The sequence below is a fragment of the Neophocaena asiaeorientalis genome, unplaced genomic scaffold (genome assembly GCF_003031525.2).
Source record: "Neophocaena asiaeorientalis asiaeorientalis breed wild unplaced genomic scaffold, Neophocaena_asiaeorientalis_V1.1 scaffold59, whole genome shotgun sequence".
Classification (NCBI taxonomy): Eukaryota; Metazoa; Chordata; class Mammalia; order Artiodactyla; family Phocoenidae; genus Neophocaena; species Neophocaena asiaeorientalis.
In genome coordinates, this window is record NW_020174268.1 from 2,426,180 (window position 1) to 2,454,160 (window position 27,981).

Here is a 27,981-nt window from a genome sequence, read left to right on the forward strand (position 1 = left end):
GCCCAACAGGGAGGGGATAGATGTGTACATATAGCTGATTCACACTGCTGTACAGCAGAAACTAACACACCATTGTAAAGCAACTATACTCCAATAAAAAAACAAAAATAAATTACCATGTATGAATTTTTATTCCTGCATAATAAAAATGGAAGGAATAAAATTTTCTGCTCATTTTCCCTAAAAACTTCCATAAGAAACAATGTATTATAGCACCATAAATATCCCTCTAACATTTTTTTGCTAAAAGTCAAATTATAAAACTCCCAAATAATATACCTTCACTTATAAAATCAGTTACAATATTCATACATAAACTTTTGTTTAATTTTGTTAACATTTATTGAGAGCTTAGTATACAGCAATATATTATGCATTATATATATATACTGCTTCATTCGATCCTCACAATAACTCAATGACATATACAGTACAATCATCACAGTTTTACCGATAAGGAAACTAAGGCACAAAGTAGTAAAGTAACTCGGCTAAGATCACACACCTAGTAGGCTGTAGAGCAGGAAACTGAAAAGCCAGTTTGTCTCCAAGATCCTCAGTTTTCACTAATTTTATACTTTTCCAAATCATATTGTTTTGATTAACAATCATTTTCTTTCAAAATACTTAGTATATGATAAAATGCTAGATTAAATGTTTTAAGTAGAATTCTGAAATTCTCTCCTTCTATTTCATTTAAACATAGATCAGTTGACAGTTATTTGCTTTGCCATTTCTATCAACCCAGGAAAGTTTGACAAGGCAATAAGAGTTAGAAATAAAATACAGCAAAACTCAGTATCAACAACATAAATATCTAGGAACAACAGATGTTTCTATTGAAACTGAAAGACCTGTATCTAAAACTTTGTTGAAAAGGTAATCCAAAATTCCTCTCATCTTTAAAGTATCTACAAAAAAGCAAAATGCAGAATTTTAATTTCTAGTTTATATGTCACATATCTATTGACTTGCCTAACAAATAAATATATAGGATACTCTCTTAAATGTATAAAAATCTCAAAGAGTTTAATGAGTTCAATTACCTTAATGTACTTTAAAAATTATATAAAATTCTGTAATTTAAGTCATCATTTCTGTTACAAGCATGATTAGAATAATGATCTAGCAATAACAAATTGCATTTTATTCTCTACTAATTCAGAGCTCAATTCTGCTACCTAGAGAACAGTCTTTAGTTTGTCACTGAGTATATAATATTCAGTATGGACGTTGTAGTTGTCCTCAATTTTAATATATTTTAAATATTATTTACAGATAGCTTTCACTATATCTACCCAAATTCTTCTGTACACAAAGACAAAATCAAAGGAAGGTCATTCCCTTCCTCATCCCAACCTGAGTCTAATAAAAATCAATATAAATACACTCATCTCAAGGGAGGTATGGTATCAGAAGCACTCAGCACTTTATACAAGAACAGGATGCTTTCAAATTCTTTATCAATAAAATGGGGTAGGCTTTTGAAAAGACAGGACAAATATCTAATTACAAATAACACCTTTAATCTACCCTATTCTAAGTTATATAACTTGTCTGGCCATTGAGCCTGTAGTGACAAAAAGAAAGTCATAAGGCCAACACATCCGTAAGTCTTAGAGAGAGGGCATCCTGAACTTCAGGGCCCATGTCAGTAAACCATCAGAAACTAAGAAAGCCTGTGTTTGTCAAATACTCATCAGGTAGTTAATATCTACACAGTAATGAAACTACAAACCAGAAAAATAAAAAATGCCTAACCTGATATGCTATATACTAAATTTAAATCCTGGAACAAACCTTTAATCCTGGTATTTTACCAACCATTCACAGCTTTCACAGCCGATTCTACTTTCCAAACATTTTGTAAATAAGGTTTTACAGTCACAATCCAGGTCTTGAAAAGGAAAATACTGCCAAAAAGAACATGGTGAAAAGGTACGAAGGGAAAAGAATATCACCACCATCAATAATCAACAATTTAAGAAATATGATTTGATATAAAACAGATACATGAAGTTTAGTTACCATTGTATGGGCTATCAACACAACTTTGTAAAGCCATCACAGATCTTGGGTTAAGGCCTTGAAAGTGCCACTACTACCAGAACTCAAGTTTTCAATTTAGCAAGTGAGAAAACGACAAATGTGGACATACCTCCTCGAAGAAATGAAATTCATGTATATTCCTTCACATGTTTTAATAAGGCACTCTTTTAAATTTTACTCAGAATACCAGATTACAGTATTTCTGAGTAGGAAAAAAACCTTTTTCCGTTCTTCCTTCAAAACTTGAATCAAATCTCTGATACTGCCGAATGCAGCTAGTATTAATACTCTAAAAGCTCTGACTTCCTGCAGTTTTATGGTGGTCTATCTTCAAAGACATTCCCAAAAGAGCCAAAAAGACCTTAATCTACTAATACATCTTCAGGAACATCTCCAATATCCATTCTTTTCACTCCTTTGATAAATCCTTTTAGTCCCCAGAAGACTTCAATTTTTCTCAGAATTTGACATCCCTTTCGGTACTCCTTTCTTATTCCATTGCTCAAATAAGTGTAACACGGGAAATGGATAAATGGGAGATGAGACTGTTTAATTGGCTCCTTTGTTAGCAATGTCAAGCTTTAACTCTAAAGCATAAGAAAAACAAAGTTAGTAAAATTTCTGTATTTTACTAATGAAAGCATAGAACCAATTCTGATTAGCTTCCCTATCTTTGAATGTTTATCTTTGAATCTAGTTAATTAGATTCCCCCCAGGAATATAGTAAACTCGTATGAAGGCCATCCCTAAGATCTGCAAACCATTCACAATGACAGGGCCAATTAAATGAGGCTGCAAATATGTCAGTGCTATACTTCTCAAAATATGTTCTTAAACTTCTGCCAGATGGTATATGCTTGGTATATACTTTCACATGACAATTATATTTTTATTTCTAAAATAAATCAAATACTTACAGAAAAGAGGGTGGTATAGCAGAAAAAGAACTGTTCACGTAGAATAATAAATGTAGAGATGGGATCCAGTTGAGGCCTGCCATCACTTAGCTATATGACCCAGAATATTCTCACATATACAATGAAGCAGATCAATATTTCCCGAAGTGTATTCCAAAACACACTGGGTCTATAGGACATTAACAGGTGCTGTATGTTCAAAGGAGTTGGAGTCAATAAGTAAAACTGTCTCCCTTCTGCAGAATTTCTCAATCTTCAATAAACTAAAATGCAATGTCCATCTCTAAGATGTATATGTCAAAAAGCATTCCCCCAAATTCTTGGGCTCTAGAACTACTTTTTTTTTTTTACTTGAAGAACTAGTATTCCCAAAACACTAGTTTTGAAACTTTTAAACTAGATTTCAAAATCCAGTTCAATGAATCTTTGAAACTTAAAAAACAGGTACTGACTCATTATCTTATTTAAAATAAACTGATTAACTCCATTCATTCTAAGGAGGTAAGTGGTCAGTCCCATATGGGACCGAGTATGGAACAGATGGTCTTCAGGGCATTATGCCTGTCTAAAACAATCTTTACAATGAAAGAGTTTCAGAATCATTTGATTAGGGAAATGGTTGTATTCTGGAGTATCAACAAACTGCTACATGACACTACATTCCTTCTACATATTCCCTGCCCCCATTAAGAAAGAGGAAGTGTGCTTTGTAACAACTTTTATTTCCGTAACTCTCAGAAGTTTGAAGCACTTCTCCAATAGTCAGATGTAGTACTAGCATCCTGGGATTCAGCAAAAGAATTAATCCCTGATGCCTCCATTATATGTAATACATTCACTACTCACCTTATGCATCTGGAATGGTGATACTATATACATTATTCTTAAGAGAAATGAGAAAGTAGTCACTCTTTTCCTGTAGGCATTAATTCTCTTATGGAGCCCAAGGTGAGAAAGGCTACAACCAAAAATGTCACAAAGACGCAGAATCACTTGTCTCGAAGGCTATAGTGGGGAGACAGTCTCTAAATATGTAGACAAGCTTTTAGTTTTAATTTACAGTGGGTAAGAAAGGAATGGACTCATTCTCATTCGGCACAATAAGAGCAGCCACCGTTTACAAAACTAAGAACTGAGCTAGGTGCATTACTTACTTCCTCTCCTTTAATCCTCCCCACAACAGTGTAAGGATAGCTATTACTCCCATTTAACAGGTAAGGAAACTGGGCTTACACGTGCATTCACAAAGGCCATACAATGAAGAGGTAGCATAAACAAGATCAGACGCCACATCTGATGCCCACGGCTAATGCTCATTATGCTCTATGCTCATTGGTCGACAGCCTAGCTTTATCAACTTGTGTGAATAAAAAAGCTGTCACGCACATCACACACAGAGCTCAGCATAATATAACTTGGGATAATTCGGAAGATGTATCAAGATCTTAGGCTATTTCTTCAGGGTACTAGATAAAACTCTTTAAGACCAAACTCATGACCTTTTTTCTTTGCATCCTTAGTACCTTTGCTCAGTGTTAACATACATAACAAGCATTTAATAAATAGTTCTTAAATAAATAAACCAACACAATACCAAAAAAGAACAGAAATACTGTAAATGTAAAAAGTCTCCTGGGCTAACAGATAATGGCTTAACTAGTTTAGGTAATTTTTCTAAAATGCTTTATATGGCTAGATTTACAGATGTAGGCAACAAAACTTTAATAAACTATGACTATCACCAGATCCTCCTCCTTCCCTACCATCCCCTTTAATGGTCTTCTACTACCTTTCTATTTCTCTGTTTTTTTCTCCCCCATTCATGTTCTGAGCCTCTAACTCAGACCATTGGTATCAATGGCATTTAGGTCACATACTCATAAGCCCAAATACAGCACAGCTAGGTTTCTGTTAGGCCAATGTGTCTACTTGTTTTTGCTTTTGCACATTGGGTCGATTTCTTAAAAAGCTAACTGAAGCTACTGGTAGATCCTCATGGGCTAAGAATCTGAATATAACTGGAAACATAACTAAACCTTTACATAAAGAAAAATCCCAAAGTGAGTCTGTTAGTTAGCCTATCCATTTTACAATGGTAACCTCACTTTAAAACACTCTCTCTTCAATGTGACCGCCTCATGGATTGGGAAGAGTGGCAGATATTTTTTAGGCTGTTGAAAGCATGTCAATAAGTAAAATGTCTAGAAATGCAATCAACTGTACAAGATGTGAAAATTAGTGACTTTCAGCAGCTTTTCGCTATTTCATCTTACTGGAAAGTAAAATTATGGAACATGTGAGTAAGATTTATACTGCATTACTATTAAATGATTAATTAAGCTACTATATCCTTTAAGATAAATCTTTACTGTTAACTACAATTCAAAAAAAATTCCAATTGCTTCTTTCTATAGTTCCAATGTTTGTAAATCAGGAAAATATAATAGAAATTAAGGAAAGTAGCTTTAGAAAAACTTTGAATTAATGCGTAATACAACTGTCTTAGATTTTAAAAAAAATACACTTCCCCTTCTAGGTTAATGAGCGAAAAGACTAGATAAATCCTGTTTTTCAACTTAATATAAAAACCTTCATGTAAATTAGCATTTTCTTGTTCCAATAATAAGCATGTGATGTGAATCTAAGCTGTAACTGTACAGAAGTAAAGATCTGAGTCACAATGTGCTATTATGATTGAAGGGATTAAAGTGAGTTTTCTACTTTAAAAAGTACTGTAATGTAATTTGATCACATGAAACAAAAAAAATAACCTAGGTATCAACAGCTTGTAACACTTAAAGCTCACTGAGACCAATGGAAGGCTACCAGTCTGATTTATTGAAATGTTCATGTCATAAAACTTTATATCAATTTATTATTCAGAAATTGGATGCCACTTAAGCAGATTTTCCAAATTAAAAGTTTATTCTTCAGCAAAAACTTGGAAAGTTTAATCATTTTGAATAGAAAATGTATCGAGGAAAAAATAACTAAACTCAGATTGCGAGGATCATCAACAGGGGCACCAAGCCGCTGCACCACAGTGAGGAACCAACGAGAAGTGTCTAAGGCCAAATGGCTCCGTGCTCGCAGGCTAAGGACTGTTGTTTACAGTTGTCCACTGTCACATCTTGCTGCTTATCACTGGGCCATGGCAACCTCCAAAATGCTTCAGAATACAGTCACTGCTCGGTATCCACGGGGAAATCGGCTCCAGGACCACCTGTGGATACCAAATCCACAGCAGTATCAATACTACTGGCCCCTCCCATCTGTGGATCCCGCATCCTCAGATTCAACCGACCAGAGAATGGTTGAATCCATGGACGCAGAACCCACGGATACAGAGAGCCGAGTGGTACAAGCTTTGGAATCAAATCACCTCGTAGAATACTAGCTCCATCACTTAGTCGTTACGTGACCAAGCTACTTGACAATATTTCACCCACAGTAATATATCAGCCAGTAATACACTGAAAGCAATCTTAGAATCATCTGTCGTATAATCCTCGGGCTCCCGATGAGTTTATCATCAATTTTATACAAATTTACAAAAAAGAAGAGTTAAAGAGGTTGCTAATCCAAATATTATTTACCTTCAATAAGCATTAAATATACTTGTTCCTAAAAGGATTGGGATGCAGTTTCGTGGTTTATTATTATGGGATTCAAGAATGGAGGCAGAAAACTAGTTACGATACCTAGTTTGGACTTACCCTACCCTCCTCATTCTGGATCCACCCTTCCTCCCCGGAACCTCAAAACAGGTAAAATTCCTCATAATAAAATATATCCAGTGTACAAACATATAAATCCCGATGTCATATCAGAGAATAACTGGCAAATAATGTTTGGTAGATCCCCAAAGAGGAGAAGAACACAATGAAGATAAAGAACAGCTTCGGAATCAGTCCAATCCCTTATTTCACAATTCTGTGATATTATGGAACCTCCACCAAAGACAAGACATGGCACCATGCTTGACTCTGAAAGAGAAGTTAAGACAAACTGTACAGTGACCAAGTCTTGTAAAACAGGAAGAGAAGGAACGACCCAGACATGTGATGGCTCATTAGCACATGATCAGTGGACAGCACTACAGCCAGAACCAGGCATTCACTCAATTCGCCTCACCACGCTGCACCCAAAACAATACACTTGAAGAAACAAAAACCAAGCAAAAACGGTAACTACAAAGCAGCATTTCTTCCAAAATAAACTGGCTAATATAAGTTTCACTGCATACCATCTTTCAAAAGTAATTTTTAAAACATGGGAGTATGTCCCTCAATAGAAACGGAATCCTTGTCATTGTTGAAAATACCAAAACAAAACTGTCTAAAAGGACACAACCAAGCAAACAAAACTATATTAAGCATAAACAAAAACTTCCTTATGAAAGAAAGTAAATGGTTTGGGTTATCCATTTCTAAAAAAAGAGATTGAAAACATCTGAAATGAGAAATCAGCTTTCCTTGGTACAATTATTTGATTTACTGTGTTGAAAAAGGTAATAAAGATATTTCAAAGGAAAAACTCAGGGGGGATAATATTATAGCAAAATAATAAGTAGGTATCTATACAATACCTCATACAGAACAGGTAGCTGTATGTCACTTACTCATCAGTAATTTCACTAAAACCACAAATCATTAATAACAATTACTTCAATCTTAGCATCTATTAGGGACTTTTAATTTTACTACTGGAAATATTCTCTCTAATTTCTATCTGTAAAGGTCTAACATTTATTTATAAGACATTATGAATTTCTTACAGAATAATCTTACCAGCCTGAAAGCTAGGAAAACACGAAACACTTGCCCTTACTTTAGAATAGGAAAAAAGCAACATGGAGCAGCATATTAATTTGTTGATGGTTAAATGATACAGTGGAGGCAGACAACTAAAAATACTGTCTCTTTATACTTATCCACAGCTCAGCAGTTAACACCACTGGGAATGCATTCGTGTTCATGCTTCCTTAAAATAATATACAAAACATAATCTAACTTTCAACTGGTGAACATTCAATACCATATCAAATTTCTTTGGGGTTTTCTTAAAATTTCTAACTCCTACCTTGCTGTCAGGCTATAAACTGCTACTTTCCCAACGTCACCTTACATGCCTCAGAATCCCCTTTTTTTCCCCTTCTCCTCCCCTCATCTGTTTTAAAATGATAAAGCTAGTAAAATATAAGACTTGGAAAAAAAAGTCTAAAAAGGACCAGAAATGCTATGCAAAAACAGTAAGGGAAAAAAACAAAACAAAACAAAACATAGCTTTACTTTGTGACGGCAATTTCAAGCAGTTTTGGAAGCCAGAGCTGTGTCTAAAGGATTAGGTTATCCACTCTGGATAAGTGGAGTGTTACCACGTGTGGACTGCGTCCTTACCTTCTTAGCTTTCTTAATGAGGCCAGGGTCACTGGTTCAAACCATTACCTCAGATCACAACCACAAAGAAAATGTGCCTCCATTTCCACCAGTGACAGAAAAGGAATTACTGAACTTCTCATACCCCATTAAGGAAGGGAGCAACTAGACATCCAAAGTAGGGTCAGCACTTTCCTAAAACACAGCACTGATCAGGCTACTCTACAAAAACAAGAAGCGTTCTCCATTCCAAGTCCAATTAAGTCCAAACTTCGCAATCCTGCCTTTAATTAAGGCTTTTCAAAGTTAGCCTTGCCTTCTACATTCCTGTATACAGACACTATCTCTTACCAACTTAGACTATGTCCTGTGTTCTCTTCTATAAATACTCCTCGTACCTTGAACCTTTTTGGTATGTTTTCTCCACTAAAGTGACTTACTAATCCCCATGGCTATCAAACTTCTCTCAAATGTCACCTCCTCAGAAGCATGTGATCTTTACCTTCTGTCTCCCAATACTGCTTTATTAGACCTCTCATGACACACCATATTCTACCTTGCCATACTTCTCCCATTTATTGGCTTTCTATCCCAAGTCATTCCCTAAAATGTTTCAAGAAGCTTACAGAGATAGATATAAATACTCTAAGATACAATAACTTATAAATGAGTGAGAAAACTTGACACAAGGGACCAGAAATAGAAGAGTAATATAAATTGAATCTGTTACCTGTTAGCTTTTCCTTTCATGTATATGCATACGTATATATACACATACACTTATTCTTAAATTCAACGTAGGCTCTCCTTAAGGATATAAAGAGTGCTATGCATATACACAGTCAATAAATTATATCCTTTCAAATACCCAGGAGATTCTGTAATCTAAGGACATTTTCAAAACATCCCTTTAAAAAATTACATTCCTTTGTATGTGTACCCACACATACATGTATATATTCTCGAATTTTTTTAATGGCAAGCAAAATGAAACAATGCACCAAAATATAAAAGAGTAAGTTTTGTGGCACTTTAAATGTCAGTAAAATAATCAAATTACTCACATTTATTGTCAATGATAGCATTAATGCTTTTCTCATTTAAATAAATCTCTACCATTTCCCTTTTGGTAGAGACCTAGGAGTGCTCAGGAGATAGGAAGAAATAAATTCCACCTCTTTCCAATGCCTGGAAGAGACTGGCAATGGAACCTGGTTAGTATGAAAAGAAAGCAGCTACGATCACTAAAGTAAAGAACCAATCCTAAATACTTAGTTCACCTTCACCTGGATTTCTATTCACTACTAAATATTTTTGGGACACATCTGCTTTGGATTATAGGCACAGATAAACCCTATGAAAAGATTAAATTGCCAAAAATCCTACCTGAAGGTTATAACCACTTATCCTCAGACCTTTAAAATTGCAGCTATAAATAATAGCTTTCCTGGGAAATTAGGTTATTTTTTTCTTTTTCAACACAAGAGAAACAAAACATTGCTTCAAGGGAAGAGCAGGTAGGAAGGTGAATACAGTATTTTTATAAACTGAGAAATTTTGCTAACCAAAGCGTTCCTGTACTGAATCATTTTACAATGGAAATCACTCTCCCCCTAATTTCTTTCTTTCATTCGTTAACAAATAACAGAAAAACATAATTTCCTAAGTTCTCCTCCCTGTTCCAAGCGTACCCCCACTCCAATCCAGATTACGGATTCCTTTGATACTAATTTTCCCTGAACATCAGTTAGTTAGCAAGTGTTGAGGGCAAAAATCACTTCCCAATTTAATCTTCAGTCACTTCCTTTCACCTCCTTAACTTACTCCATTAAGCCCAACTGTTGCCTTAATTACACCTAGACTGTTCTCCTTATTTCCTCCCATTTTTATTAACCCTCTCCTGCCTCAAACTTTCTCCTTCAACTCAAGACTTTTGAAAAGTCAGTTCAAACAACACTGCTTGCCTAACCTACCAAAGGTCAATTCTATCCCATCTGTGAACTCTGAATGCAATTTCCGGTGTCATTTTGGAGGCTAGCGTTCCAGTTACAGTCTAAGAAACGTTTTGTAGCACTATGTCAGGAATTCACGTAGCCTCTCTGAACTTGTTCCTCTACCTATAAGCCAAAAGTTGAATGGGATCACGATTTCCAGCTCAAATTTTCTGATTCTTTGATTTCATATTTCATGTTGTTTAAAAGTGTTATTTAGCTCTTCTAATTTCCCCATGTATATGTAGCATACACTGCTTGAGAACAAGAACCATGTTACATTACATCTGTGCCCACACCATTACTAGATAATGATTTACACCTAGTACCTACTCAATAAATATACCCATCTGATAGGCCAGTGAGGGGGAGACGGAGAACTTAATGTTATAGGTACAGTAACATATCCGAGAAGAACTGAACCTTACTCCTACCAAAACTGCTATGCAATAATGGTAACAGGACGGCAAAGTATTTGGCAATAATAATATCCCTTTCCCAGATGATTGTGGGGTATGTTTTTGCCACACATCTGCACTCATTTATTCAACAGATATCTCAGAACATACAACGAATCAGGTTATACTGCATGCAGTGGAAATACAGAGGTAAAAACAGATGGGTAACATCCTTACTCGCAAGGAGCTTACATTCTGGAGTACAAGAACAAGAGGAACGTCCCTACCCGAACTTCCAAGATCAAAACAAGAGTATCTGAGGATATAATGAGTTAAATATCTGCAGCTCCCAGTGCCTTCCAGTGTAGGAAAAAACAGTCAGAACACCTTGGTTTTGATCATATCCTACAGAGACGGCAGAGCACAAAACCTAGACCCAGACTGGGATTTAAATCCCAGCTCCCACTTTCTAGCTATGTGACCTTGAATAAATTACTTAATCATTTTATCCCTCAATTTCTTTACCTGCAAAATGCGGATAATAATGGTACTTACACCTCATAAGGTGGTTCTGAGAATTAAACAAGTTGATATATGTAAAGTGCTTAGAACAAGCATATAACGAGTACCATAATTTTCAACTACTCCTACTACAACTATTACTACTACTATCATTACTAAATTGTTGTAGTCTGTCCATGAAAAGCTAAAAACAGCATACGACACATGGCAGGAACTCAATATTTAATTACTGACAGAATAAATGAACCCAAGACTCAGTTTCTTCCTCTGTGAAAATGGAACAAAAGCATCCTGTCCATTTTAGGACATGGGCGTCCCTGGTGGCTCAGTGGTTAAGAATCCGCCTGCCAATGCAGGGGACACGGGTTCAAGCTCTGGTCCGGGAAGATCCCACATGCCGTGGAGCAACTAAGCCCGTGTGCCACAACTACTGAGACTGTGCTCTAGAGCCCGCGAGCCACAACTACTGAACCTGCGTGCCACAACTACTGAAGCCCGCACGCCTAGAGCCCGTGCTCCACAGCAAGAGAAGCCACCGCAATGAAAAGCCCGCGCACGACAATGAAGAGTAGCCCCCGCTCGCTGCAACTAGAGAAAGCCTGCAAGCAACAACGAAGACCCAACACAGCCAAAAAAAAAAAAAGTCCTGAAGAAAAAAAAAATTTAGGACTGCTATGACTCAGGAGTATATAATCTATTTCAGAGTTTTGTTTAACCCCCCATCATACAAGAGGCAGGTTTTATTACTATCACCACTAGAAATTTATCACAGCCACGTTAGCAAAAAATTAATGCTAGACAGTATTTCAATTGTACGTTTATATGTTCCTAACTAGTCGGTATGCTGTTTGTTACCATATAAATATACACTAACCCTAATAACCAAAGAAATTAGATAACTAGGTGAGCTGGGAGAGAATGAAATCTTATCAACAATGAGTAATTTTATAATCAATCCATCCATCCACAATTTACTCAAAAAAGGAATACTCAGGCATGTACACAGAGTATCAAGAGTTCCTCAACTTAAGTAGTGACCTGATATTACAAAGATAATCTGGGATGCCTGGAAAAATAAGATGCTATCTCATCTGTCTTAACCCCAAGAAGCTCAAGAGTACCCTTTACCCTATGGCTCAGTGAATGAGAAAAGGCAATACCGTTCACCATGACCTAAGGTTAATTCTTTAATAAGATCAAGCCACAGTAGATCTTCTCCCCAGTCAACACAAATATGGTTTTAAGCCAAACAAGGTTTAACACTGGTATGCCCACGAAAAGAATATGACAACATTTAAAGACTCTCAGAACTAGCCTCTGATGATCACCCCACTACAACATCAGATTCTATATTTTCCCTTCTGTTTTTAATTACCCCAACCTTAAAAGTAAAGGCCTCATATCTTAATACCCTTTACTCCCATTTAATACCCATATATAATCAATTAAAATGATTGCTAATTCTCATCACTGCCAAATCTCTTCCACGGTTCTTTTCCTTCATAGAACCCATAACTTACTAGTTTAGTAACAATTACTTGTTGTCACTACAACGACCATAAGTAAAACAGATCAGTCAGAAATTTTAAACAAGTGATTAACTCAATGCTTACTATACTGTCTAACAAAGAAAACTCCTTTAATACAAACAAGTGGCATTTCACCAGTTAAATGCTTATATTTTAAACAGCTGAAACTGCAAAGAACCTCCAAGGTAATACTTCGATATTTGAGAATCATTTATGCTAAACAGCTGAACCAGTCAAAAGGAGATAAGAATACTGACATTCTAATTTAGAAATAAGTGGAGTTTTTTGTTTGTTTTATTCAAGTTGGAGAACTTCTACTGTCATAAACATACGTAAATACAAAATAAACATACAATGCTTGTTAAAAGCAGCAACTAAAGCATTGCTTTTTTGCTCAAAATACAGCAAAGAAGTAATCAATTCTCAATCATCTCTATTAAAGGAGAAAATAGTGATAACACATGATCTATAAAGAACTTAGTTAACTTTCAAATAGAGCATAGTAGTGTTTTTAAAAAGAAGCTGAACTTATGCCAATATTAAAAAATTTTTTCTTCAGTTCTCCATTAAGCAGATTTTTACTGAGTACCTACTGTAAGGCACTGAGATATACTTTGGATATATAGTAGCAAACCAAACATCTCTGTTCATGAAGCTTAAAATCATCAAACAGATAATCCCCCAAAACAAAAACGAATTATGCAATACAAAGTGTACTAGCACTATAAAAGAACAAGGTGATCTTAAACAGTATTAACAAAGAACCTAAGTTTAGGTTGGTATGTCACAGAAGGCCTCTCAAAGTGACAGCGAGGCTTAAGGAGGAATGGAGGGAAGGTGACACAGCGCACGCCAAAGCCTGGAGGAGAGAGCAAGAAAGGATGGCAACCCGAGGAATCGAAAGGAGGCAGCTGGGACACAGAAAGGTAGGGGGAAAGTGGCACGTGAGGCCAGAAGTGAGCAAAAGCGAAATGTAATTACCTTACAAGAAATGGGAAGGCTTCGGGGGTTTGGGGGCAAGTGAGAGACCTGAACAGCCTTCCGTTTTAAGAACATCACTCTGACTACCAGACATAAAATCAGAGAAAGGCAAGAGTGTATGCAGGAAGTTGGTGAGGAAGCTACTGCAGGGCTTTAAGAGCTGACTATGTTACCTTAGACTAGAGTGGTGGCAACACAGATGGGGAAAGAAAAGATAAATTCAAGATATATTTAGAATGTAATGGTCAGAATGCAGAGGGTGGGGGAAAGGAAGCTATCAAGAACGACTCAGGTTTCTTAAGTGAAGAACTAGAGTAAGAAATATTTATTAAAATGAGCACGACTAAAAGAGAAATTTGAGAGGGTAGGTAATGAAGAGGTTAAGTTTATGATCTGTTGAGACTGAGAGGCTGTGAGAATATAAGCAGAGATAACAGGAAGGCAGAGGACCGTAGCAGTCTAGAGCTAAGAAGAGAAGTGTGGGCTACGATATGCATTCAGGAGTTGAGAGCATACAGACCATGGAACAGCAGATTACCTAGGGAAAAGGGAAAAGGCAGTAGGTGGGAAGAGGACTCAAATCCAAACAAACTCCAATGTTGAGAGTCTGACAGAGGAGCTGAACTGAAGGAGAACGAAAAGGAGTGGCCAGAAAGGTGGGAAGAAACTAAGCAGGATATCACTGAAAGCAAAAGAGAGTGGGTGTTTCAAGGAAGAAAAACAAAGATCAACTAGACCTATTGAGACTGAAAGGTCAAGTTAAGATTTTCAGGTCAAGCTGACTAGTAAGGAAGAAGTGAAGGGTTGGGGAGAGTGGGGCATTTGAATATATGTGACACTAGGAAAAAAGTCAACCTGCAATCCAAAACATTATAGATCATTCTTTTCAAATAATGTAAACATCCTTTATCATTTTTTTCCCTCATGTAATTTATTTTAATAAGCCATTAAAGCATATTCTTACCATGATATTAAAACCTAACGACACCGTGACACAGCAAAAACCAACCAGGGTTCTGATATTGTCGCACCAGAACAGGGCATGCTCTGCAGTTTCATATTTTTAAATTGAACTTTCTAAATAAGAAATAAAATCTACATGTTTTGCAATTCTGAAGTCAACGTTACAAAGACAGGATTTAAATTATTAGAAAATTAAAATGGTTTTCCTGAAGAGATAATTTTCATACAACTTCCCCCAAAAATGTTAAAATTAATTCATTTAACATGTCTGTCTACTGTATTCCAGGTACACCACTCTTACGACTTTACCCCACTTTTTTCTCACCAAGGGCTCATACGTAAATGTTGGTATGTTCTATGACAATCCCATTATTTGTACTAATACACAAGTCAATAAAGCCTGCCCTTTTTCGGGTTTTCAGCCACTCTGTTATTACTTATGGGCATCACCCTTACCTCTCTGTTGGCTTTATGAGTAGTAGAAACAGCGCCAGATTTTGAATTGGAAAAATGGCTTTTAATCCTACTGTTTACTGTTATGTATACAACTTTACTGTTATGTATATAACCTGACACAGCTTACTTGGCTTCTCTAATAAACTAAATAAGCTTCAGTCTATTCACCAGTAAATTAGAAAAAAACTTAATTCACAAGGTTGTTGAGTGGTTAAATGTGACAACAAATATTAACTGAATCTAATCCTAACATTCTTAATCACTTCTGTGAATTGAACTACCAAGTTATATGCCATTATTATTTCTGCTGAATGTAAGCCAAGCAATTCCACTCAAAATTTACGTACTAGTTATAGATCAAATCTTGGAGCATGAATTGTTAAAATGAGTATCGTTCTTTTATTGTACAACTGAAATAGATGTGTAACGTTAAATGCACACCTATTTTACACTCCTTTCCTAAAAACCCCACTGAAATGACAGAAAAGGAATTTCTTAAGATATAAAGCCATAAACCCACAAAAACTGAGAGAACGGGTAGAAAAGACAATAGCAACAAAAATTTGGAAGCTGGAAAGCAGATGGTTGAGTGACAAATGACTTATTTAGCAAACACTAGGAAATCAAATCTTTAGCAAACAGTGGGGAAAGCCAAGAACAAACCCAATTTAAACTGTAAAATCCCCAAAAGACTCAGGAATTGGCAGTTACCACATACATCTGAAGTGGGATGTGGGAGAGAGAGAGTGCTTAAAATAAGGAAGATTGTTTAAAAGTCTGTTTAAGAAGCAACCAGCCCGACAAATCCCAACGGCCCCTCCCCAGCCCCAACAAAAAACTGAAAATATATTGTCTGGTGAATATAAAACACAAGATCCCAGGACTGAGGAAATGAGGCACAGAAGTATGCAGGAGAACATACTGAAAACAAGCTGACTGCGTGAAGAGACATATACAGGGATGCCCCGCCAGGTGACCATAAAGCAAAGCTAACGAGACGCTCAGAATTTTGAATCAGCATTTTACTCCCCTACTCTCACACACAACCACCATCTAAGGAAAGGCTACAGCACAAAAGATAAAGGCCGAACAAATAACAACTAAGAAAGCTAAAACTGGAGGACACAGATCACACAGGGATCAGACAGCTAAGAGAAAGTACTATTGTTACTAGAACAGGACAGATATTATTTAAAAGGCCCAAAGACAAAAGCTCTTGGAAATCAAATACATGATAATACATGGAAACTCAATAGAAGTAAAGCAAAAAGAAAAAGAGATGGCAAATAGGAAAGAAAATATGAGAAAATCAGAAGACTGGTCAAGAAGGTCCATTATCCCAATAAAAGGAGTTTGAGAAAGAAAAAAGAAATTGGAAAGAAATAATCAACAACCTCATTCAAGAAAAAGTCTCAGAATTAAAAGATGTTTCCAGACTGAAAGGGGACACCAGTACTCAGCACCCTGAATGAAACGAAACCCACATAAGAACCCATCATCATCGTAAAATTTCAGAACACTAAAAACAGATACAATTTTAAAAGCTTTCAGAGATTTAAAAGAAAGAGAGAAGGGATGGAAAGAGAGAATAAACAAGAGTATAGGGGAAAAAAAGAAAAAACAAAACACATACACACAGGTCACATGTAATATATATAAGGAATCTGAATGGCTTCAAACTTCTCAAAAGCAAAGTGGAAGCTAGAAAGCCATGGAGCAAAATTATAAAATAATACAATTTCCAATCCAGTCTTCTTTACCTAACGGAAGAATCGAACAAGTGACAGGGTAAGCTAAAGCCATTTTAAAACATCAAGTGAGCCAAGAATGAATAATGACATGAGTCACTGGAAAATGGAGATCCAACCACAGAAGACAGTGAAAGGAATCCCACAAATATTAATAGTTGCATACCAAGTCTAAAAGGCAATCAGTCCAGAATGAAGCTCAGAGAAATATGAGAGAGACTTCCTCAGGAAGATAAAATTGATAACAATACCTGATATGTCTGAACATCTCAAGGGACATTTGATGAAATGATGAATCAGTGATTACTACAGAGAAAATTAAGGGGGGGCCGGGTGGGTGGAGACAATGAATTCCAGCCAAATCACCCTATGGTAAAGCTAACAGTCAGCAAGTCACATTGAGAACTTCTTATCAGCTCTTTAGTCTCCTACACTTAAGTACAAGCAGAGGACCAGGAATTGCCAGACATCTGAAGAAAGGCTCTATCATAAAAGGTTAAGCCCAAAACATACAAAAATGGGGAGAAAGGCAACTTGGAGGAAACAGATGATGACAGATAAAACCTTGGGGTGGGGGAACCCACTAACATTTCTAAATGCTAAATAGTATACAGAAATATATATATAAGTGTACCACACATACTAGATGGCTGGGGTGGGAGGAGGGAGGCAAGTGCAGGACATTAGACTGGATAGGAAAAGTAATCATATTTTACAAGAACACTGAATAATCAATAGTGATGCAATCATAACTATTCAGAGGAGGAGGGACCAGGAGGAAGGAGGACGAACTGAGTAGGTCATGACAAAGTTAATCTTCATTTTCTACCCACAAAGTTAATAAAGCCAAAAACAAAAGCAAGGATGGACTTCCCTGGTGGCGCAGTGGCTAAGAATCCACCTGCCAATGCGGGGGACACGGGTTTGAGCCCTGGTCCAGAAAGATCCCACACGCCGCGGAGCACCTAAGCCCGTGTGCCACAACTACTGAGCCCGCGCGCCTAGAGCCTGTGCTCCGCAACAAGAGAAGCCACGGCGATGAGAAGCTCGAGCACCGCGACTAAGGAAAGCCCACGCACAGCAACAAAGACCCCATGCAGCCAAAAATAAAGAAAGAAGGAAATGTATTTAAAAGAAAAGTAAGGAGTATTTTATTTAACACACACACAAATATAGGGCATATGAGTTAGAAACAGTTCTAAGGGCTTTGCAAATGCATTGAACTCTTGTAACAACCCTATGAGGTAGGTACTGTTTTCCTCCCTTTTTAAAATGAGCAAACTGAAGCACAGCGAGGCTAAGCAGCTAGTAAACAACAGAGGATGGATCAGACCTAAGCAGTCTAGTTCCAGGGTCCATGCTCCTAACCACCTGGCTATGTGGCACATCTAGTAGCAACACAAGCAGTTAGAGACTAGGAGGTAAATGTCACAGTCATCATCTAAAAGAGGTGAAAGTGATTGCTTCTGGGAAATGAAGCAGGCAGGAAGCTTCTGTTTGTTTTGATAACCATGTAAACTATTTGGCTCTTTAAACTGTGCAGGTACAACCTAAATAAAAATCAAAACTTATAATTTAGTATTTTACAGTTAAAGTATTTTATCTGATGCTACCATCCTAAGAAGTAGGCAAAATGAGTATTATTCCTACTTGATAAGAAAACTCATTCCTCTTTAGTAAATATGAGGGCCAACTCTATAACAGGCACTGCATTTAAAAGATAGATTATCAATTCACCTCAAGGTATGAAAAGGCAAAAGAGGTAGAAAAAGCAAGTCTTTTCATTCATTTCTTTTCACTTTGTTGCATTTAACTATATGATCCTACAACCTGAACAGTTGTGCTTAAGGTGAGAGACAATACAAATTTTAAATCAGAGCAGAGAAAGCAGAGAAAGGTCTGCTCATTAATCGGTTCAAAAAAGATTTAGTTCTTGCCCTTGAGGAACTCACAGTCTTGTGGGGAAAATGGGTAAACATAATTCAGACTGAATGTGTGCAGTACCTTGACTAGAGGAACACTAAAAAGGGCTAAGGAAACAACATTCCCTGGGTGAAGAGACTGCTTCAGAGGGAACATCTGAGCTGAGCCTTGAAGGAGGAACAGAAGTTTGACCAATTAATTTCACAGAAGAGGCTGTACTAACAATCACAGAACACTAGACTATACATCAGTGTGAGATACCTGTATCTTCCCTGTGTTGTAAAAATAAGTTCACATTAAAGGTTAACGTGAGACATTAAGAACTTTTTAATGAGAATGATTTTTTAAAATCTAGATACATAATCTTAATGCCTGATCCATGTTTCTAATCTTCATAGTCTCTACCAGTAGCCAACTGAAAGCATTTTCCACATGTGTCAGAAATATTTTAAAATTTAAAGTGTTAGAATATTATTTCAAAAGATGACTAAAGAACAACGAATCTTCATTTGTCCTACCATCCGAAAGTTTTATCGTTAACGTGTTTTCTAAGTTGTAATGCTGCAATTACAATGTACTCTTTTCTCCTATGGGAGACTAATAGGTGACCAAGCCCAGAAGACACAAGTGACACAGAAACGAACATGGGAAGAAAAAGTAAAAAACACTTTAAAAAAATAGAAACTCATCATCACTTTTTTCTCTTGCAGATATTCTCAAATTCCCTTCCAAGAACCAATTTAAGTGAAACATTTCTTTTTCCAAACTACAGTGGTAAAAGAAATAATCTGCAAGAAAGCACAAAGAAAATAATATACAAGTTTACCCTATCTGACCTTTACAGGTATTTTGGGGGTCATTTTGATTTCTCAGAATTTAAAGGATACCTCTGAAAAAAAATTTTCTGGTCTTGACGACTTGACTTTGATGTTAACAAAGGCTCAAATACGTAGCTCATTCAAAACAGGTACAGTCAACTCAAGTTACTTTATACCAATATTTAATCGTATGTCTCAGTATCTGTTTTTGTCCCTTTAATTTCAAACCTTCCTACATAATTTGCCCCTCATTAATGTTCCTCTCAGTTACTATATGGAAAAATTAATTTTGTAGTAATATCTTAAATGGGGACTCTATCTCTACAGTTAAAAACCGAGCTGTAAAGTCTCCTGACTTTAATCATCTGGAACAGCATGTTGTGGAAAGCTCTATCATGCCCCACCACCAGGAGGAAAACAAAAAAGGAGTGAGTCACGCCAGGAGACCACAAACAGTAATTGGCAAAAATCATGGCAGGTTCGAGTTCAAGATATGTGGTTTTCATTTGTGTATCTGACCCATCTTTTATTTCTCTAAATTTAGTAACCTAATGTCCCCGTGGGCTTTACTCAGATCACACCCTTTAAATTTAGAACTTATTAATATTTGGGGTAAGTAATTCTTTAAAATTACAGATAAGTATTAGCACGGTTTGATACATTTAAAGGTTTAACAATAACTATAATAGGACTCTTAAGGAAACCACCTCCTAGAAGAGGTCTATCTTTTAATGTACAGTTTTGTACACATGATACTGAATACATTTGGCTAGGTAACGAGATTTTAATTATGTGACTTAGAAAAGTAATAAAAATCTTGAAAGACAAGACTTTAAATTATTTCAATTAATCATGCCTTTACCTTCTATCTTTTAAGTAACTAAAAAAAAAACAAAGACAAAAAACATGAAAATCTCACTGAAACATTAGGCCTTTGTTTTTCTAAAACTGCAATTCTTTTGAAATATGCTCAATATTTCCGAAGGGAAAACCACAGATATACATTTTGAATGTAAATGTTCCAACTGGTTTGATAAAAGTTCAATCTCAAAAATCTCCAACCAATACTAAAATAATTAAGTATCTTTCAAGCTTATTCAAAGTTCCACAGTGAAAATGAATAGCCTTTGTCATAACTCCTGTATTATTTTGATCAAGGTTAGTCAGACTGGCAAATTTGTGAAAAGAACATTCCTTTAAAAATCAACTTAGTTTAAAGCCATGTAGCAGCATGAGGGATTTCACAACTTTTCTAGCTAGCCAGCTTCAAAGACACAATTGGATTCAATAAACATTATCACATTATTTCCAATCCAATTAAGAAAACGCTGGTTTAATAATGTACTTTAGGCTTTATGTATTTTTTTGGTAAGAGAAGAGGAGAACAGGTGGAGTAGAGTGTAGGAGCGCAAAGTCGGTTTCATGTCTCTATAGATTCAACCCTCCGAGACTTTGTTTCTTTACCCTTTAAAATGGCTACCACCTTGATCTACTATGCAAAAGGAAAAATTCACAGCATACTACCATCAACGATAAATCTGGTTATTTTTAAGAGTGTATGGCCTCCTACCCCACGAAACACTTTTTAAGATTCCCATTCCTTTACTGTTCCAATGAAACGACCATTAGATAAGTACACAAAAGTTGGTCAATTAGTTTGAGGGCAACCCGTATAACCCAGCTTAGGTCATCTTTCCTGTAATATGTGATGAGGAAAAGCAGCTGACGTTATCTTTCACAGACTAAGAGCGCACACAGCAGAACTTTAAAGGGTTGTCCTGTCCAGTAAAGGAGAAACAAATGTGGGAACCACAACCTCCCCTCCCGTCCCCAAGAGATGATCATGATTTTAGGAACTCAAAAGAACAGATTAACCGTTAGATGGGTCAGCAAAAACTAGGAACCCTAAAAACCATTTTATAAATAACAAAACCACTTGGTGATCCCAAACCTGTTCTTAATGCTCAAAAACTATCCTGTCAAATAGTGTCTACACAATACTTACACCACTTCCTGACCAACTAGTTTGAGACCGCTCCGTAACACTCTTGCTCTAAAAAACTTGCCAGAAAAATGCAGTTTCACATACAAAAAGGAAGAAATATATAATGCTTCAGGCTGATCTCGTGCATGTACATAGCTACTAAATAGATTAACTCTGCATCTGCTGAGTGTCTGCAGAAACGTGGCATGACCTTACCTCTCATCCTCGCCATCCACCAGGGGTGTCGTCAGCGGTAGCACCTTCAACGGGAAAAGAGAAGCAGAGGCTCCTAGGCTGCTGCTACTCCCATCGGAAACTGCCGACATGCCCCCACTGTCACCACTGATAGTCTGAGGTAAGCCAACTAAGGAGGGTTCCGCCGGGCGCCTGGCATCTTCAATTTGGCTTCCAATTGCCTGAGCTAATGATTGTGCAGAGAACTGAGTAGAACTTGGTATCTGCTGCGCCAAAGGCAAATTTATATTAGGTGCTGCCATCAAGGGAGGCTGACTAACACTTTGAACCAAATTACCATTTTGAGTGGCAGGGGCTTGTGCTATATTCTGTGATGCAACCAAGTTTGTTGGGACAGAAGGCATTCCAGAAGGCCCAGCTGAACTAACCTGATTCGTAACAGAAATACTGCTAGCAGAGGGCAAAGGACTAACTGCAGGCAACTGCTGCGAAACAACTCCTGGAGCTACTGACTCTACTCCTTGCGGCTGGGGAGGCACAGTTAACAAGGTACTCTGGGGTGCAACGACCAACTGTTGAGGAAGGCTTGAAGCACTAGCTTGAACTCCCTGATGAAGAATCGCAGCCTGAGCGGGTGGAACTACCTGTGAAGCCGGAGGAGCACCTTGCGGGATAACTGAAGGTGTGACTTGGGTAGAGGGCTGCTGCGCTGCCGTAGGTAGGTTTGTCTGTTGACCAATATTTGCAATTTGACTGCCAGGAGGTACAGCAGATACTGCCGTCTGCGCCTGGCCAGCGGGTTGGCCAGCTGCCCCTGCGGGCTGCGCCTGGACTGCTGCGGGCTGCACTGGCAGCTGGATGCCCTGTGGCTGAGCCACAGGAATCCCCGAGGTTCCTGCTCCCACCCCCGCAGAAGTGGGCTGTCCAGAGGACACTGCCGTTTGCAGAATCGGCTGCTGCTGAACATACTCGGAAGTAGGATTCGGAGTCACTGACGGGCCATGGCTTGGGGCCACCGACGGCTGCTGTCCATAGTGTAACTGCTGGGGTGATGTGCCTGGCAGGGGTGCTTGCGCCGGAGGGGCCGCCTGAGAATACGGCAGTTGGGGCTGAGCCAGGCTGGAAACGGAAGGCTGCTGACCTAGAGCTGAAGTTACACCCACCACGCTCACAGGTGATGGCTGGACACCAGCTGCAGCGCTGAGAGCGGCTTGCAGAGGTACTGGTTGAAGACCCTGCTTCTGCTGATAGCTCAGTTCTTGAGACTGCAACTGCACTTGCGAGATCTGTGACTGGGAAATACTCTGTGGCATACTAACTGCTGAAATGCCCGCCGGAGCAGCGCTACTGAAGTCCATCTGCGGGAGGGCGACACCTGGAAGAGCGGGCGGCTGCTGCACCACGGCAGCTGGGGCCCCCATCTCTCCGCTTCCCACACTCTCCGTGTAGTGGCTCAGCGTGCTGACACTGCTGCTCACTGAGCTCCCGCTTGTGCTCTCCCTCTCAGAAGTCACTTCTGTCGGGTTTTGTTTTACGCTTTCCACTGCTTTATTTATCACCACCCCTTCGGCGGCGGGGGCAGCGTTTTCTTTCTCATAGAACTCGGTGCAAGTCCATCTACCTTTTTTGAAGGGCTCAGAACTCGAATCTAACTTCACAACTCTGAACCTGGACGTGTTAACTGCTGGCTGTTGCTGCTGACTTGAAACTGATCCTACAGTCATCCCTGCAGCTGCACTGGCAGCGCTGTTAATGAGAGCGGAGGACGAAATCGTACCGTTGCCCAGGCCGCTCAAGACAGTCACATTAACACCGCTGCTCACTCCAGGCCCAACGCTCACCCCGGCAGCGCTGGGAATGTTGCTCGCACTTAAATTAGCATTAGCAAGCATGCTGCTGGTCACGTTAGGATTAAAACCGCCCACAGCCGTCATGTTAACATTATTCATCGTATTAGTGCCTGTAACAGAATTTATACCTATACTTGCGCTTGTACTCGGAGCACGGATACTAGTCATTACAGATGCAGGTGAACCACTCGATGATACGGCAGAAGTTGGCGCAACGGGCATAACGGTGTCAGAGGTTCCAGTTGTAGACAGTTTTCTGGACACTGGGCTTGCGGGCGGCCCTCCCGGAATGGGTGTACTGGCCACACCGGCATGGGATGGATGGTGGTGCCCGTGATGGAGGTGGTGCCCATGATGAACGTGAGGGTGGTGATGGAGGGAGTGGGGATGAGCATTCCCATTGATTACAACATTCTGTTGTGGAAGGTGAGGCAAATGAGGCTGAGGAAGGGGGGGCTGGTTGGGAGAGACTGCCCCAGGTGTCTCGGCTTCCTGGAAGTTATTGAGAGTTTCTTCTGAGGAGCTGCGTTCAGGCTCCCCTAAGTCGGTAGCCCTGGAAAGTGACACATCAAGGATCTCGGAAGACGACAGATCTTCTGTGTGAGATTCATCCAGATCATCGTAGCTTTCGGTGTCCTCTGCGATGCTGTTGTTAGAGCTGATGCTAGCGGAGATCTGAGCCGGGGTCACGCTCGTTATCTGGAAGCCACTTTTCTTTTTCATTTGAGTTCCGCCTGGCGCAAGAGGCTGTGCCTGCAGCTGAGCCTGCGAAAGGAGGTTCAGGCTTTGTGGAGGCGGAGGCTGTGGTCCCGACAGAGAAGATGCTGCAGGAGGTGGCGGCTGGAGCAGCGACGGAGGCGGAAAATCCTCGGAAGATGGGGCACTACTACCAACGCCGGTACCTGCTGCATTGAGAGCAGAGGCGCTGCCACCACCACTGCCCCTTCGAGGGAACATTGCCGGGTGCGCCATCTTCCTAGCACTAATGTCTGCAGCAGCCGAGGCCGCGGCCGCGGCGGCGGTGGACTCGGGCGGCTGGTGCATTGTGCTGGGTACCGGGGGGCGGAGGAGGCGAGTGCAATTTCCTTCGGCACCGTAATCTTTGTATTCAAGACGCCGAGGAGGAAAACGGGACCTGACGCTCCGCCCGGCGCGGTTCCTCCTCCTCCTCCTTCTCAGCCGAAGGCGCTGGCCGCTTCTGCCTTCGAGGGCGAGCTTCGGGAAGGGAGGATGAACGAGGGTGAACAGAACAGCCGGGGACCCGAAGGGGGGACCCCTTCAGTCCTTCGCCATTCACTTTCCCCTCTAGCCTCACACCCCCCTTTATATTCCGCTTCACGTGGGGTGCGGGGGGGGAGGGAGGGGAAGACCAGGGGAGGGGGGAGGCTAGGGACGGCGGGACGTGCGCTAGCGCCGACGATGCGAGCCGCTCTAGTCCTCTTCCTCTGCAGCCGGTTCGTCCGCACCCCGCTGCTCCCGCGGTCCGGGCGGGAGGGGGCCGCAGGCGGCGGCGGCGACTCCTTTCTCGGCGGCGTTGGTGGCCAGAGGGGCTGCTGCAGCGACTGCAGCCGACGCCGTTCAAAGGAACGAGAGGTGGGGTTGGTCGGTGTCGGCGAACGGGGCGGGTGAGTGGGTGGGTGCCGAGGGAGGGCGGCGGGCGGAGAGGGGGCTGTGGTGGTTGTTACTAGTGCTTTTCTCCGGCTCCACCGTATCCCCGGGTCTCTCGCGGCATCGGCAGAGGAGGGACCAGCGCCCGAGCGCAGGAGGAGGAGGGGCGACCGCCGGCCAGAGGAGGCGGTGGCGGTGGCGGGGGGAGGGGGCTGGCCGAGGAGAAGGAGGGAAGATGGCGTCTGCGCATGCGCCCCGGCGCCGCAGACATAAAGCCGGGTCTGGCGGAGGAGGAGGCGGCGGGTCTTCGAACCTCGCCGAGCGCCGGGTCTCCTGGCGGAAATTTCCGAAGGCTGGCGGAGGCGCCGACGACGTCGGCGGCGGCGGTGGTGGGGGGTGGGGAATTTCGGCGGGGGGAGCGAAACCGGGTCGCCCGGAGAGAGTCGGCCTGATGGGGGTGGGGCAGGGTGCGGGGCGCGCGCAGGTTAGGTGTGTCCGCTCCTTTTTCACACGCGGCCGGCGCGCGCGCGCAGGCACGCGGCAGGGGAGGGGGCGCGGCAGGGAGGGGCTCGAGGAGGCCGCTGGAGCCCGGGTCTCGGGTGTAAGCGCTCTGGGTAGTGTCCCCCGCCTACGGAATGGGTAATGAGGCTTTTCTCCGCAGCAACAGCATCACGAGTTTCAGTTCCCAGGAGTCCGCCGCCGCCACGACATGAGTCAGGCTTTCTTCCTCGGCGCGTGGAGGAGCCCTCCTCCTCCTCGCCGCACCTAGGCTCGACCCCGGCCCGCGCGGCCCTCGCCCCCTCGGAGGATGCCCCAGCGCTCGGAGCCGCAGGGTCCGCGGAAGGCCGGTGGCTCCATCGGGATAGACGCTCCCTTTTGTGCGGCGCAGTTGCAGCTGCCATGCGGTCCCCTCGCCTTTCGACGGCCACGGGCTAGCCAGCCCGGCAGATATTGCAGCTGTTCGCAGTTAACTGCCTAAGCTCTTCTCTGGAGAGGGAGCGCTTGCAATCCGTCGTTACCTGGAGGGAAGCAGTAGCCCGGCCTAGTAAATAACTGACCTCAACAGGTGGAGCTTATCTCCAGCAGGGATAGCATTTCGTTTAATTGTCCGGGCTGTAGCCTGCATAGGTTTGACTTAAAAGACAAACTGGCCTTATCATGGTGGCAACACGATGATCAATGAAGACTACCCTTTAGGGTTAGAAAAGAGAAAGAACCATCTGCAATTCCAGTTTAAAAAATAATAAAACCTGCATGGATCTGAGCATGGTGCTACAGAAGGAATGTTAGGTTTGATGGGAGGCAGTTTACTGGAAGTTGCTTCCCTGGCATTACACGTCAAAACATTCTAGCTCTAAGCATTGTTTACTACTAGGCGAGAGTGTACTTCTCGCCCAGGAATTTAAAAACAACAAAGTATTATAATATAGAAAACCCTAGGGAGAAATGTAGTTTTATTTCAACTTAGGTTGTTGAGAAACTGAACGTTTATGGTTAGACCTATGCTTCAGTAAGTCTCACAGACTTCCAGATCTACAATTCTATTTTGAGCTTATTAAAACATAAATGGCATAATTGTCGATTCAACACGTTACTTTAGGTTTCTCTAGAGTTTTCCCCTCATTCTGTCCCCCAAGAGGTTAGGAATATCACCATTCTATTACTGAATAGAAACGCACCCTCAACACCCCCGTATAGCCTGTATCAAAGTTTTGCTATATTGCTTTTTCTGTGGTGTCCCCCACTAAACCCAAAAGGTAGGACTACGTGTTTTTAATGTGGAGTTCCGGAGTAGGTACAAAGTAGGTGCTCACAAATATTGAAAATGACATGGTAGTAAAAATCAAATTCACTTGAAAAGATCGGACTTGTTTTATGTTACTCATGAATTAATACGTGAATGACTGGGGTTTTTTATAACTATGGCCATTTGTGTATTTTACAAAACTAATTTCTTTTTTAATGTTATAACAGCTTTTGTTGCAAGAGATACACCTGATTGATGGCTGCCATTCATTGTTGAAATGCAACTCTGACATGCTTTTTTCAACAGTTTTTGAACGGAAAATAGGAAGTATCCTAATGAACTGAAACTGCAATAGAATTTAGTAGGGCAAAATGTGTTTGTGAGCTAGTGTGAAAGAAAATGCTCTAGATCTCTCAAAAGCTTGCCTTAGGTCAAAATTTTAAATTACCCCAAACAACAGCCCAACACCCCATGGTGTGTTGAGCTAAATACCTGCCGCCTAAATACCAACTATGATAGGGTTTGAAGCAGAAGAAAACCATGTAATAAAGTCTTCCGGACTTCCTTGGTGGTGCAGTGGTTAAGAATCCGCTTGCCAGTGCAGGGAACACGGGTTCGAGCCCTGGTCCGCGAAGATCCCACACGCCGCGGAGTAACTAAGCCCGTGCGCCGCAACTACTGAGCCTGCTCTCTAGAGCCCGGGAGTCACGACTACTGAAGCCCACATGCCTAGAACCCGTGCTCCGCAACAAGAGAAACCACCGCAATGAGAAGCCCGCGCACCACAACGAAGAGTAAACCCCGCTCTCCGCAACTAGAGAAAGCCTGCGTGCAACGAAGACCAACTCAGCCAAAAATAAATAATAAATAAATTTATAAAAAAATAAAGTCTTCCAGCGTTGACAGAATGAGTCATTGAGATAA

At 40.6% G+C, this 27,981-nt stretch overlaps 1 protein-coding gene across 4 annotated transcripts in view; it reads right to left on the reverse strand.

Moving 5' to 3' along the window:
• TSC22D1 (TSC22 domain family member 1) overlaps window positions 1-25,069 on the reverse strand; it is a 129,769-nt gene extending 104,700 nt beyond the window's left edge. For 2 of the 4 annotated variants that reach the window (XM_024755486.1, XM_024755487.1), the window contains exon 1: window positions 21,874-25,069. In XM_024755486.1, coding sequence (XP_024611254.1) covers window positions 21,874-24,746 — 2,873 coding nt within the window. In that variant the 5' untranslated portion in view covers window positions 24,747-25,069. Of the gene's footprint in view, window positions 1-5,951; window positions 6,190-21,873 lie in introns of those variants that run through there. The other 2 variants (XM_024755488.1, XM_024755485.1) reach the window with 2 other exon arrangements.
• Between the last annotated feature and the right edge of the window lie 2,912 nt (window positions 25,070-27,981).